Raw genomic sequence first — 15,935 nt, 5'->3', positions numbered from 1 at the left:
CAGATCGCTGGTCGGATCGCTGCTGCATCGCTAAAGTGTGAAGGTACCCTTAGGGAACCTGAAGATTATATTCAGACCAGTAGTTTACATTGGCACAAGCAGATACTATAGATACTGTATACATGAAGTACTTGTCCGATGTTATTTCCATGTGACTGACAGATTTTCTTGGTAGTGTGGTCTGATTTAACGCAAACAGGTACCAAATTCTGACTCTAAAACTCTATGCTCAAAACAACGTAGTCACGTTACGTCACATAAAGCCTTTGATACATAGAGGTTTTGTTAAAGGAGTTGTCAAGCCTTATTATATTGGTGTCCTCCATTGCCACCTAAATGTAAAGTTATTTTAGTTAATGACCACGTCCTGCCAGGAAGAATAACCTCTGCTCTATGGAAGCCGTATGTCCATTGTACTAGTTTTTTTCTTGCCAAAAGATAGATCCTGCAGTAACATGGGTCATCCAAGTAGCAAATGAAGCAGGGGATGTCCAGGGGAAACCATTGTACAAAAAATGGACTCCAATCCAGAAATTCAATTTTACATTTATATTTAACACTAGAAGGTGGCCCGATTCTACGCATCGGGTATTCTAGAATTTACGTATTGTGTAGTTCATGTATGATTTTTGTTATATATATATATATATAGATGTTGTTGTGTGTAGTTACCAAGTGTTTGTGTAGGGGTTGTACATGTTCTGGGTGTTGTCTGGGTGTGACGGGGGGTGAGAGCGGTGTTGCGTGTGTTGCGTTGTTTGTGGAGCGCTGTGTGTCTGTAGCGTTGTGTGTGTGTTGCGCGGTTTGTGTGTGTGTGGTGTGTTTTGGGGGGAGGTATGTTTTGTGCAATGTGTGTTGTGCGGTATGTGCGTATATTTGTGTGTGCAGCGTTGTCTGTGTGTGGGTGTCTGTGTAGGTCAGTTGTTTGTGGTTTCCAGTGTGTGTGTGTGGTGTGTGGTGTGTTGTGCAGTGCGCGCGTGTGTGTGTGTGTGTTGGGGGGAGGTGCGCACTCCCAAACGTGCTCCATCCCCCATGCAGCGCACTCCCCATCGTGCTCTATCCCCCATGCAGCGCACTCCCCATCGTGCTCCATCCCCTATGCTGCGCACCCCCCATCGTGCTCCATCTCCCATGCTGCACACTCCCAAATGTGCTTCATCCGCCATGCTGCGCACTCCTAAACGTGCTCCATCCGCCATGCTGCGCACTCCCAAACATGCTCCATCCGCCATACTCCGCACTCCCCATCGTGCTCCATCCCCCATGCAGCGCACTCCCCATCGTGCTCCATCCCCTATGCTCCGCACCCCCTATCGTGCTCCATCTCCCATGCTGCGCACTCCAAAACGTGCTCCATCCGCCATGCTGCGCACTCCCAAACGTGCTCCATCCGCCATGCTGCGCACTCCCAAACGTGGTCCATCCGCCATGCTGCGCACTCCCAAACGTGCTCCATCCGCCATGCTCCGCACTCCCCATCGTGCTGCATCCCCCATGCTGCGCACTCCCAAACGTGCTCCATCCCCCATGCAGCGCACTCCCCATCGTGCTCCATCCCCTATGCTCCGCACCCCCCATCGTGCTCCATCTCCCATGCTGCGCACTCCCAAACGTGCTCCATCCGCCATGCTGCGCACTCCCAAACGTGCTCCATCCGCCATGCTGCGCACTCCCAAACGTGCTCCATCCGCCATGCTGCGCACTCCCAAACGTGCTCCATCCGCCATGCTGCGCACTCCCAAACGTGTTCCATCCGCCATGCTGCGCACTCCCAAACGTGCTCCATCCGCCATGCTGCGCACTCCCAAACGTGGTCCATCCGCCATGCTGCGCACTCCCAAACGTGGTCCATCCGCCATGCTGCGCACTCCCAAACGTGCTCCATCCGCCATGCTGCGCACTCCCAAACGTGCTCCATCCGCCATGCTGCGCACTCCCAAACGTGCTCCATCCGCCATGCTGCGCACTCCCAAACGTGCTCCATCCCCCATGCTGCACCAGCATCAGCCTCTCTACCCGCAGCATCAGCCTCTCTGCCCACAGCATCAGCCTCTCTGCCCACAGCATCAGCCTCTCTGCCCACAGCATCAGCCTCTCTCATCCCAGCATCAGCCTCTCTCATCCCAGCATCAGCCTCTCTGTCCCCAGCATCAGCCTCTCTGTCCCCAGCATCAGCCTCTCTGTCCCCAGCATCAGCCTCTCTGTCCCCAGCATCAGCCTATCTCATCCCAGCATCAGCCTCTCTCCTCCCAGCATCAGCCTTTTCTTTCCCCAGCATCAGCCTCTCTCCTCCCAGCATTAGCCTCTCTCCTCCCAGCATCAGCCTCTCTCCTCGCAGCCTACCCCAGCCTCAGCCTCCCCCAGCATCAGCCTCTCTCCTCCCAGCATCAGCCTCTCTCCTCCCAGCATCAGCCTTTTCTGTCCCCAGCATCAGCCTCTCTCCTCCCAGCCTACCCCAGCCTCAGCCTCCCCCAGCATCAGCCTCTCTCCTCCCAGCATCAGCTTCTCTCTTCCCAGCATCAGCCTCTCTCCTCCCAGCCTACCCCAGCCTCAGCCTCCCCCAGCATCAGCCTTTCTCCTCCCAGCATCAGCCTCTCTCCTCCCAGCCTACCCCAGCCTCAGCCTCCCCCAGCATCAGCCTCTCTTCTCTCAGCCTCCCCATCCCAGCCTTCCCCAGGATCAGCCTCTCTCCTCCCAGCCTCCTCCAGCACGCCGTGCTCCTCTGCCGACACTCACACACCCGATCGCATACACTCACACACACACACACCCGATCGCATACACTCACACACACCCGATCACATACACTCACACACACCCGATCGCATACACTCACACACACCCGATCGCATACACTCACACACACCCGATCGCATACACTCACACACACCCGATCGCATACACTCACACACACCCGATCGCATACACTCACGCAAACACATTGACGATATTGCACATACGCGCTCATACTCACAACATCCGGAGATACCACATGCTTCTGGCCATGTGATCCTCCGGCAGGTCCTGGAAGCTCACAGCACAGTATCGCCGCCGAGTAGCAAGCGATATCCCAGGATGTTGTGAGTATGTGGATGCGATCTGATGTGTGTGTGACGTGTGTGTGAGAGTGAGTGTGATCTGATGTGTGTGTGTGTGCGTGTGTGTGTGTGTGTGCTGTTATGTGTGTGCGTGTGTGTATTTTCCGCCGCTGCAGGACCTTGATGCGCTGGTAACTATGCTACCATGGTTACCAGCGTATCTCGTCCCCCGCTCGCACGGGAGCCCACACCAGCATACGCCGGCCAGCCCCAGCAATGTGAGGGTATGTGTCGGCTGGTTTGGCGGCATACGCTGATATGGGCTCCCAGGGGTACAGTACTCACCTGGTAGTCGTGGCTCCGTGACCGTGTCGGTTCGGGGAATGCGTGGGGGGGCGGGGCCAGAGCTAGCGTGCATTGCGTGAGGGGGGCGGGGCGTGGCCGAGTTGCCAATGCCTGCAGGGTGCCGGGGTGAGAGGCCAATCCGTGTGGGGGGCGGAGCCTGGGCGAGCGGCCGGCCAATCCGTGTGGGGGCGCAGCCTGGGCGAGCAGCCAATCCGTGCGGGGGGGCAGGGCCATGGCGAGCCCAGCGGCCAATCAGCTTTGTGTCACCGTAAGGACACAATTTTGGAGCAAGACAGACAGACAGACAGAATAAGGCAATTATATATATAGATATATGCAATGTAATAGTTTCAGTTCATTGGAATTAAAGAAGTTTCATCAGAATTTGAATTTCATAATCCCTCCTAATAATAATATTTATTCATTTATATAGCGCTGTTAATACCACAGTGCTTTACACACATTGGCAACACTGTCCCCATTGGGGCTCACAATCTAAATTCCCTATCAGTATGTTTTTGAAGTGTGGGAGGAAACCGGAGGAAACCCACGCAAACACGGGGAGAACATAAAAACTCCTTGCAGATGTTGTCCTTGGTGGGAATTGAACCCAGGACCCCAGCACTGCAAGGCTGCAGTGCTAACCACTGAGCCACCATACAGTGCTAACCACTGAGCCACCACACAGTGCTAACCACTGAGCCACCATGCTGCCCTATCTATGTAATGATGTGGTAGTGTATTGAAATACTTACTGATCACTGTCTTCTATGTTTTCTTCAGTTCCAATTGATGTGCTGCAGCTTTGTTGGCTGGTGATGCTTTTCTTATGTAAGTCTAGGACAAACAAAGGCTCCATAGACTAAAGGGCACTTTACACGCAGCGATATCGCTATCAATATCGCTAGCGAGAGTACCCACCCCCGTCGGTTGTGCATCACGGGTAAATCGCTGCCCGTGGCGCACAACATCATTACACCCGTCACACATACTTACCTGCCTAGCAACGTCGCTGTGGCCGGCGAACCGCCTCCTTTCTAAGGGGGCGGTTCATGAGGCGTCACTCAGTGGCCGCCCAATAGGAGCGGAGGGGCGGAGATGAGCGGGAAGAACATCCCACCCACCTCCTTCCTTCCTCATTGCGGGCGGCCGCAGGTACGGTGATGTTCCTTGTTCCTTGGGTGTCACACATAGCGATGTGTGCTTCCACAGGAACGACGAACAACCTGCGTCCTGCAACAGCAACGATAATCGGGAAAGGAACGACGTGTCAACGATCAACGATTAGGTAAGTAATTTTGATTGTTAACGGTCGTTCGTGCGTTTCACACGTAACGGCGTCGCTAACGAGGCCGGAAGTGCGTCACAAATTCCGTGACCCCAACGACATCTCGTTAGCGATGTCGTTGCATGTAAAGCGGCCTTTACATTGAGAAAGTACCTTCTGGTCCACATATAAGGCCATGTGTGATCTGGCTAGTGTGATTTCAGGTCACGTAGGCCAAAAGTGGCAAGCTGGAAAGCATTCAACATGGCAATCTCTAACTATTTTAATACACTTACATATCATTATATATATGATTACAGAATAAAACATTTTCATGAGACTTCTTCTTTAAAGCATGACTCTAGCATTTTTTTGAGTGAGGCTTTTATTCTAAGGTCCCTGGCCCTATCCTTATACTCACTCTCTGGCGTCTAAACCTTTTACCAATGCTGCTCTAGTCTAGTGGAACGATCTTGTGACCGCAAGTTCTGACTGGCCATAAGTCAGAAGTTATGTCACCAGCTCTTAATGCAAGTGTATGAGAGCAGAATGAGACTCTCATAGACTTGCATTGAGCTGTGACTTCCAGCTCGCTCTATGAAACACTGGAGCAGGCGGCAGGTCACATACTGCAGTGTCACTGATAGAAGATAAAGATGTCGGAAGGTGAGTATTGGAGTAGGAGTAGGGGACTTAGATTTAAAGGGACTCTGTCAGGACATTTTTGCTTTGTAATCTGAAGCCAGCATGCTGTCTCTTATCTCATTGTGTTTTTCTTAATTTGAATATTAGTTTAAGCCTCTTAAGCTTTATCATTAGTGGGTCTGAGGAGCACATGAGCTGTATTCCGACTATGCCCTCCCTCCGTGATTAGCAGTTTCTGAAAGCCTGGTTTGGGCAAGGGCAGCTGTATGGGGTCTGCTACATGTTAAAAACAATATCTTTCACTGAGTCAGAAAGGTTGCACCCAGTAATAGAAGTGATACTTTGTTAGATTCAGAATCTCCTTGCCTACATTATGCTGCTCTTAGATAAGGTAGCAAAAACCTGCTTACAGATTCCCTTTAAAGCACAAATTCAGTGGTAAAATGAAAAAAAAAAAACCAAAACAAACGCTGGACTGGTGCCTTAAAGGGAATCTGTCACCAGATTTGTGTTACCTCCTCTGAAAGCATCTCTTCAGAAAGAGACCTTGATCCAATCATGTATCACTTAATTTACTGGGTACAGCAGTTGTGATACAATCAGAGCTTATACATGTAGCATGTAGCACAGCTTAGAATGCTGACTCCGCCCACAGCCCTTATTGACAGCTTTCTGTGTACATTACATATTGACAGTAAGCTGCTAATTAGCAATGAGGGCATGGTTGGACCAGAATACATGTGAGATGTGGTCCTGTAGGATTAATCTTCTGCTGATAAAAAAAAACCAACTCATTGTTTTGAAACAAAAGTACACAGCTTACTAAGTGACATATCCCTGAAATCAGTGACTTGGCACCTATTCCATTCTCAGATTAAATAGCAAAAATCCCTTTAAAGAGAATCTGTCAGCAGGATTTCACCCTCCAAGCTATTTACATGCACATGCAGTTCTTTCAAAGACAAATCCAAGAATTTCTTTAAATGAATAGTCTGTTTTTCTGCTACTTAGAAACCAACAATGGAATAGATATGCAAATGAAGCTGAGATGCTTTCAGGACAATTAAGCTCTTCCTTGTCCTTTGTCACTCCAGCTCTATATTCTACCCAGCACTGCCATCATCTGCTTGACTACCAACTCTTTTGCTGTTTGATTTCAAGAAAACGAGTAGGAGAAATCAACTCTGCGGAGAATAGAGCCGGAGTGACAGAGGAATGGGAGGAGCTTCCATGCACCAAAATCACTTCCGCCTCATTTGCATGTCCATTCTGATTTCTCAGTAATGGAGGAACGGACTGGCCATGTAATGGTATTGTTGGATCTGTCTACATGCACATATAATTAGTTTAGCATGTGAAATCCTGCTGACAGATCCCTTTTAAGAAACAAACATTCGTGTATACACAGGCTTCAGTGGATATTAATAAAGTATGTTGTTATATATAACAAATTAACAATTAGATTGGTTTTATCGTGGATTTAATCCTGAAGATGTAACACAGTATGGTTACATTTGATGACATTCTTTTGCAGTGGTGTGTGCTGTGAAGGCGCTGTCACATCTTGTGGTCGGAAGAAACCTTGAAGACATTGTTACTAATTTCAGAGATTTCTACAGACAGCTTACGAGTGATGGACAGCTCCGATGGGTATGGGAAACCACTTGACCTTGATATAACTTTATCATCTTCTGTTTTCTGCTTTGAGAATAAATATTTGTTCTGTCTAAATATATTATCGTCATATGAAAGGCATGTCAGGGTGTTGGGGTGTTGTGGCGTCGGCAGAATAAAAATGGTAACATCTGTAATTATCTGGAATTTGTTGAAACCTCTGCTATAACCAAACCACATACAGTACCTCCCCCTCTGAGAAACAACAGAAGTGTTTTCACTTTCCCTTTCTTCCTATTTCTCCCACTTGTTACAGTGATCATATCATTACATTTATGTGAAAGAAGGATTCTAAAAAAAAAAATGAAGCAAGCTATACTATCCTTATCTGATGGTTGGAAACTACCAGCAATCCCAACATTGGAGTTTTGGAGTCCCATCCTGAAGGTAGTGGAGGTGCACATGTTCGGCCTCAGGTTCATTCATTGTTTATGGGACTGCTGAGTGCAATGCTCACCTATTTCTGGCAATTCCATAGACCATGAATGCAGCGGAGGTTTAACATGCACACTTCTCCATTCAATACGAGGCTGCATGCAAAGCCCCTATCACAGGATATCTGGGGTCCCAGCGTTTGGACCTCGAGTATCTGACTACTTACTTTTTTGGAAATAATCCTTTTAAAATAATGGAATAAGGTAAATAAAATAGAGCACAATATGTGAAGGCGATGATAATATCCAGGTTACATGAACATTCAATATACCTCGACAACATTTCCAGACTTAATCTGTAGAGAAAACATCTGTCCACCACTAAATCTTGTCTCACACAAAAATACAAGTTGTAAAGTTGGAGAAGACATTCATGCATCAAGAAGCTACCTTGTAAATCTGCTCAATTGGAGCATGAGATTTTATCAGGTCAGTAGGTAGAAAACACTATCATTGTATGACTCTTAACAAATCTTGGAGGAGTTCTTATAAAGGTGAATATGAAAAAGTAGCTAGATTTCCTTTCTATTAAGAAAATGAAAATCATCACCTCTAGTTGACAGAACCAAAGCCTACATTCTCTAATTCCGCACACACAACTCATAGGCACCAATCTGTCAAAGTGTTTGCTTTTGAATGACACCATTCATGTTACCACATAGTGTAGTGGAAAATGGGAAAAAGATTCCAAGTGGGAAGAAACTGTGAAAAAAAAAATCACAATTATGACATTGTTTTTTGGAAACTGTTTTTGTAGCGTACATTGTATAGTAGAAATGACCCTGCAATATGATTCTCCTAATTAGTACAATTAATGTGATGTCAAATAGTTTTTTATTGTTTTAGTGATGAAAAAAAAATGTATTTAAAAAAAAACAAAACAAATTGGGGTTGTGTCTGCAGTGCACTTTCCGAAACCCATAATGGATTTTTTTGGTACAAAGAGCTGGTAATGGCGTATTTTTTTGCATGGCGAGATGAGTTTTTTATTGATGCCATTTAGGATAAATGCATTATGATTGCTTGTTACAGCATAATTTATGGTATTGTGGTGACCAAATAAAACTTAATTTTGTGTTCTTGAACTATTTATAATTACAGTGTTTAACAGTTGAGTTAATCATTTTTGTATTTTTATAGATTGGACTTTTACGAACACTTTTCACTGCACTTTTTATTCCTCTTAGGGGACTATAACCTGCGATCGCCACACTATGACAGAAATGGCCTCACTACTGGCAGTTCTGCAGTTGCTGTTTATTTGGGGTACTCTCATTCTACCTATCCACGCTATCTTGGAACTAGTACGCAAACTTCTGGGCACCTGTGTCTCCGTTCCCCAACGCTTCTTCTCACCGATGACCGCTTCTGGGCACCGATGGCTGTCTAGTCTCACCACTACCCTGAGCCCGTGGGAGTGACCCATTGGCCCCAGGACCTTTAAGAGTGTACCTCAGGGTTCTCAGACTGCCCCCTGACAACGTGCCATGTCTATACTCCTCAAACCACTATGCAGAACTCCCAGGCCCTTTTCTCTAACCAACCCCCTGCTATCTTGGAAATAGTACGCAAACTGCTAGGCACCTGTGTCTCCGTTCCCCCACTATTCTTCTCACCCCTTTCCATTTCTGGGCCCCAATGTCTGTCTAGTCTCATGACTTCCAAGAGCCCACTGGAATGAGCTGTAGGCTCGGGACCTTTAAGAGATTACCTCAGGGTTCCCTGATTGGGTCCTGACACTGTGCCACGTCTTTACTTCTCGAACATTTCTGCAGAACTTCCTCTCTCCATGCCCCTCTCTCTAACCAACCCACTGACTATTTGTGACTCCTCTCCTATCTTATCTAATCTACTGCTGCTCTTGCATGATCGCTAGGTGGCGCCGGCCACTATTCGGTCCCGGCTCTGCTACATCGGGGACCCACACTTCACTAGCAGCAATGGTCATTTTATCAATACTTTAACAGCATACTTGGTAGTACCTTAAACACATTATCTTCATAACACAAACAAATAGCATAAAACAGTAGGAGGAGCACAACCACCTCCTAGAGAGAATTCAATTCCACTTTTTCGCACTACAGTATCTTTATATATGGATTTTCTATATTCGAGTGATCATGTGTATTCTATCATATTATTACAATTAGGAGTGCACTGCATAAGCACTTTGTTTTGATATGGGAGGATATAATATAGAACTATTCATCTATTCATTGGTGTCAATGCTGAGAAATGTAAGGCACACACTTGAGGTGGGATGTGACTAGAAGGTTTATTTATCTCCTCTCACTAAATCTTGCACTCAACCTTTGTTACAGGCTGCAAACTGTGAATAAATCACGAATACACAACAAGCTTTAATATAATAATTACAGCGCTTACAAGAATAGGTGAATGAAAAAAATAAAGCAACACACAAATAAGCAAATTGGTTTTAAAATTAAAATGGAGGGCCAGAGAAAGGGTGTAAAAATCACATTCAGCTCAGGCTGAACCCTGCATGCACACACCTTTCCATTGTGTAACACATCTGTTATACACCTGATCCTGGGCTCAAGTTACCAGGATGGCCTGGATTGTATTATTGAAATTGTAGGTCTGTTACTTGACTGTCGATTAATAAGGGACAAGCACATTGCATGCTTCTTCAAACCCATCCTCCCTATAGTTATAGGGGATGTAACAGACTGGCCACAAAGGACCATCTGCACGAACTTTGAAGTTGAGGCTCACCAGGCCGAGGTGTCAGGAATGACACTCTCTGTGGTCTCAGGGAGACCACCTTGGTTCTGAGTTACTGTAATAAGAGTATATAGATTATACCCTTTCTTTAGTGCCAATCATGAGAATGGCAGACTATGTATAGAAATTGCATATTTATATATTTTTTTGTGCTTGGGCAATTTAATTTATTTTTGTCCAGCTATGTGCAGCAGCGGTGGATCCTCTGTTCCTGAAATCTGTTTTCACAAACTTAACCAGGTACAAGGTCTAAATGATTGATCTACTTAACTTTTGAACTTCCTCATGGAGGTGTGAACTTAAGGCTATGTGCACACGCTGCGTTTTTTTGACGCTGCGTTTTTGTGCGTTTTTGGCCGCTAAAAACGCACAAAAACGCACCTGCGTCGAAAAAACGCGGCAAAAAACGCACGCGTTTTGCCGCGATTTGGTGCGTTTTTTTGCTGCGTTTTGCTGCGTTTTTGCTCACTGCGTTTTTTATCAGTGAACAAAAAAAAAAAAGGTCTGATGTCATTTCCTTCTTCAATGTGTTCTTCATTCTCCACTAGTGTATGCAGAAGAGCAGACAGCTGCAGAACTACAAGGCTCAGCATCCTCGATCCAATAGTGTATGCAGGACAGCAGACAGCAGCTGTCGAACTACAAGGCTCAGCATCCTCCATCCAATAGTGTATGCAGGAGAGCAGACAGCAGCTGTCGAACTACAAGGCTCAGCATCCTCCTTCCAGGACTGTATGCAGGATTTCTTTGCCCCCCCAAAAAAAAAAAATGACGTGGGCTTCGCCATATTTTTGTATGCTAGCCGGGTACAGCAGGCAGGTACGGGCTGCCCCCAACCCCCAGCTGCCTATTTGTACCCGGCTGGGAACCAAAAATATAGGGAAGCCCCTTTTTTTTAAATTATTTCATGAATTTCATGAAATAATTTTAAAAAAAAAATGACGTGAGCTTCGCCCCATTTTTGAGTCCAGCCGGGTACAACTAGGCAGCTGGGGATTGGAATCCACAGTGCAGGGTGCCCATGCTTTCTGGGCACCCCCGCTGTGAATTGCAGTCCCGCAGCCACCCCAGAAAATGGCGCTTTCATAGAAGCGCCATCTTCTGGCGCTGTATCCAACTCTTCCGGCTGCCCTGATGCCGGGTGGCTAGCCAGGTAATAATGGAGTTAGGGCTAGCTGTATATTATCAGCTAGCCCTAAGCCCGAAATTCATGGTGTCACGCCAATATTAGACATGGCCACCATGAATTTCTAGTAAAGATAAAAAAAAACACAACACAGAAAAATATTTTTATTAGAAATAAAACACAACACAATTAGTGACTCCATCTTTATTGAAATAAACCCCCCTCCGCAGTAATCCTGGGTCAGGGTCCCGCGCCGTCCAATCCGGATCCAATATCATCTGATCGGTTTGCTGGAAGGCAAAGCGATCAGATGATGTGTCAGGTTAAAGGATGTGAATCCCATCACACATCAGCTGATTGTATAAAAGCCGATTATACAATCAGCTGATGCATCAGTAGAAAAAAAAAAAAAAAATAATACTCACTTATGTGCTGAATTACCGGCAGCTCCCGGAGCGATGGGGCGGGAGACTGATCCTGTCCGATCGCTGCAGCAGCTGCCGGTAATCAGGGATGAAGTCTCCTGACGCATCCGCTGATACCGGCCGGGCGCCCGCGTCAGCCCGAGACTCGATCAGCTGATGCGTCAGGTGACTGCATCAGGTGATCCATCGCCAGGTCCTGCAAGCAAGGTCCTGCCCCGGGGAGACTGCACACAGCCGGAGCGGGAGCGGCGATACCGTGACAGGAGCTGAGAGCGGGCATGGCACCGCGAGGCTGCAGACAGGTGAGTATAACTTTTTTTTTTTTTATTCTACTGTTAACTTTTGTTTTCGCAGCCGCTTCCACCTCCTGCCTGTACATGGCGCCGCACAGCAGCATACATGCACAGGACGGGAGATGGACGCGGCGGTGACGGTACCGGGAGGATTCACGCTTCTGTCTATACTGACAGAAGGAATCCTCTTCCTGTACACGTCACTTTACTACCCACCTCCTGCGCTTATAGCTGCGTTTTTGGTCTTAGAAACGCACCAAAACGCAGCTATTTGCGTTTCTCATTGCGTCTTTCAACATCCCATTGAACTCAATGGATGAAAAGCGCAGTGAAAAACGCGGGAATAATTGACATGCTGCGTTTTTGTGGTCACCACAAAAACGCAGCTGAAAAAAAAACGCTGTGTGGGGGACAGCAAAAATGAAAACTCATAGACTTTGCTGGGGAAGCAAAGTCATGCAGTTTTGAGGCCAAAAACGCACCCGAAAAACGCGCAAAAACGCCGAGAAAAACGCACCGTGTGCACATAGCCTAAGTGCACAGAGTCGCCAAGTTTGTGGCATCTGGAGTAATGTGGATTGACACTTGGTAGTGATATAGTTAGCATAGTCGAAATGGAGTAGACCTGGAGTTAGCAGTTGGTAACCGTGCAGTTAACATGGTCAAACTAGAGTAGCAAAGAAGGCAAAGTCGAAAAATAGGCTAAGGTTTGATCCATAGTATTTCAAGTCACAACAGAACAGGGCTTGAGTAGAAAGCTAACCAGTGGTTTTCAGTAGTAGATCAAGTAAATCGATGTAGATCAAGCAGAAATAGCAAGAAGCACTTAAACAACCAAATCTATAGTTAGACAATATCTGCAGGTTGAGCTCAGGTTTCAGTAGGCTGCTACCATGATGATAACATCAGGTGATAGAAGATCAGCACTGTGACTTGGAAGACATGGGCTGAAGTGTATGACGCGTAGAGAAGGAGATTGCTTGGCAATTCAACGTTGATGAGAAGGCAACGTTGGAAAAGAAACATAGTGGAAGCCGGGACAGGTAAGTAATAGTACCCTCTCTTAGTACCCCATCAAAACAACTTGTCAAGAAGCAATGAGGGTACTTGGCATGGAACCTCCTGAGCAGCTATGCGACATTATTGTCTTGTTTGAGGACCCAATAGAAGATTTGACCTTAGATTAAAATGTGTTAATTAAGAGAGGACAGAAACAAAGAAAAAAAAACATGAAAACTATTAGGAATTCATAGAGTTGGAGCAAGTTTTAGTTGGAAAGAAAATGAATTGATTTGCATTAAAATTAGAAAGTATCCAATCCAGTGTGGTGCAACCTTTTTGCAAGCAGCTTCTACTTAGATATGTTTAATGAAGAACTAGAGCTTGTCTCAGGGAAGAATCTGTGTATTAGAAAGTTTATACTTGTCACCATCATTTTTTGCTTGTCTGTATAGATCTCATTAACAGCTGGCACAAAGGATTGGATAAAAAATGAAAAAAGGAGATTTGGTTGATGTTCATAAACAATCATGAAACAGACTCCAAGACAGGATAATCCTGGGTAAAAGCTGGACAAAGCCGCTGCTCTGGGCATTTGGGCATTTGTTCTGATGGGAGTTGACATGGATGTGGAGGTATTGCTCCAGAGTTTGGTTAATCCTCTTAATTTGACAGTTAAGGCCACTTTACACACAGAGATAAATCTGCGGCAGATCTGTGGTTGCAGTGAAATTGTGGACAATCAGTGCCAGGTTTGTGGCTGTGTATAAATGGAACATAATGTCCATGATTTCACTGCAACCACAGATCTGCCAAAGATTTATCTCTGTGTGTAAAGTGGCCTTTAGTCTGGGGATGATATGGTGTGGAAAAATTCAGAAACAAAAATCAATCTACTACTACCCAGATAATATTGAAGCCTTGAGCAGGAGGAACATCAATTATTAAACTCCTTAGAAATCTCAGACCAAGATTCTTTTACAGAAGGTAATAGACGTAATAGATCTGAGGAAATAATGCAAGAGGATTTGGTTTGTAAACATTAACTATGAATGGCTCAAACTCCTTCACATGTTGCCTCCATTTAGGTCACCAGTAATACTTAGATAAGTTTACAAGAGCATTGACAACAAGATGTCCAGATATTAGAGAGCACAATGAGAATTTCATACTTTACAGCGCTTTAGCTAAAAAATGAGTTTCCTGTTCTTTAGGTACTTACGGTACTTTGGGTTTGTGCTGACGTCAGCTAACTTGCAGGTAGGGTTGATGATGTGGATGTTCTCATCAAAATATGAGCTCTCAACGGGATGGTAGGTAATCTCAAAGTCAAATCAGTAAAACAAGAGTGCCCAGTGAGCTAGGCAAGTATTTCATCTTCAAGCAGATTTTCCAAGTTTTTGTAATTTATGACTATGTTAACTTGGCTCCTTTGAGAACATGTTGACGTTGTTCTAGAGCAAGTTTTACAGTTTGGGGGCTCCAACTGATTTTTTTTTTCTGCTGGAGTGTTTTGGGTTTTTTTTAACTCCTTCAGCCCCCAGCCTGTTTTCACCTTAAAGACCCGGCCATTTTTTGCAATTTTGACCAGTGTCACTTTGACAGGTTATAACTCTGGAACACTTCAACGGATCCTGGCGATTCTGAGACTGTTTTTTCGTGACATATTGTACTTCATGTCAGTGGTAAATTTAGGCCGATATGTTTTGCGTTTATTTGTGAAAATTTCGGAAATTTGGCGAAAAGTTTGAAAATTTTGCAATTTTCAAAATTTGAAATTTTATGCCCATAAATCTGAGAGATATGTCACACAAAAAAGTTACTAAATAACATTTCCCACATGTCTACTTTACACCAGCGCAATTTTTGGAAAAAAAAAATTTCCGTTAGGAAGCTAGAAGGGTTCAAAGTTCATCACCAATTTCTCATTTTTACAACAAAATTTACAAAAAAACATTTTTAGGTACCACATCACATTTGGAGTGATTTGAGAGACCTAGGCAACAGAAAATACCCAAAAGTGACCCAATTCTAAAATCTGCACCCCTCACTCTGCTCAAAACCACATCCAAGAAGTTTATTAACCCTTTAGGAGCTTCACAGCAACCAAAGCAATGTAGACGAAAAAATGAAAATTTTACTTTTTTAACACAAAAATGTTACTTTAGCCATAAAAATTAGTATTTTCACAAGGGTATCAGGAAAAATGCATCATAAAATGTATCGTGCATTTTCTCCTGAGTACGCAGATACCCCATATGTGGTGGTAATCAAATGTTTGGGCACACAGCAGGACTCGGAAGGCAAGGAGCGCCATTTGAATTTTTGAGTGCAAAATTAGCTGCACTCATTAGCGGACGCCATGTCGGGTTTGAAGACTCCCTGAGGTGCCTAAACAATGGAGCTCCCCCATAAGTGACCCCATTTTGAAAACTAGAGCCCTCAAATATTTTTTCTAGATGTTTGATGTGCACTTTGAACCCCTGGGGGCTTCACAGAAGTTTATAACGTTGAGCCGTGAAAAGAAAAAATTTTTTTTTTAACACAAAACTGTTGCTTCAACCAGGTAGCTTTTTTTATCACAAGGGTATCAGGAAAAAATGCACCATAAAATGTATTGTGCATTTTCTCCTGAGTACGCAGATACCCCATATGTGGTGGTAATCAAATGTTTGGGCACACAGCAGGACTCGGAAGGCAAGGAGCGCCATTTGAATTTTTGAGTGCAAAATTAGCTGCACTCATTAGCGGACGCCATGTCGGGTTTGAAGACTCCCCGAGGTGCCTAAACAATGGAGCTCCCCCATAAGTGACCCCATTTTGGAAACTAGAGCCTTCAAATATTTTTTCTAGATGTTTGATGTGCACTTTGAACCCCTGGGGGCTTCACAGAAGTTTATAACGTTGAGCCGTGAAAAGAAAAAATTTTTTTTTTACCACAAAA

General features: G+C 45.2%; 1 protein-coding gene across 2 annotated transcripts in view; it reads left to right on the top strand.

Moving 5' to 3' along the window:
• Window positions 1-15,935, top strand: part of ENOSF1 (enolase superfamily member 1) — a 125,911-nt gene that overhangs the window by 47,694 nt on the left and 62,282 nt on the right. For both annotated transcript variants that reach the window (XM_075314478.1, XM_075314477.1), the window contains one exon: window positions 6,830-6,945. In XM_075314478.1, the coding sequence (XP_075170593.1) occupies window positions 6,830-6,945 (116 nt within the window). The remainder of the gene's footprint in view (window positions 1-6,829; window positions 6,946-15,935) is intronic.

Source organism: Anomaloglossus baeobatrachus, chromosome 6, assembly GCF_048569485.1.
Source record: "Anomaloglossus baeobatrachus isolate aAnoBae1 chromosome 6, aAnoBae1.hap1, whole genome shotgun sequence".
Lineage (NCBI taxonomy): Eukaryota > Metazoa > Chordata > Amphibia > Anura > Aromobatidae > Anomaloglossus > Anomaloglossus baeobatrachus.
This window is presented reverse-complemented; position numbering and strand designations above follow the sequence as displayed.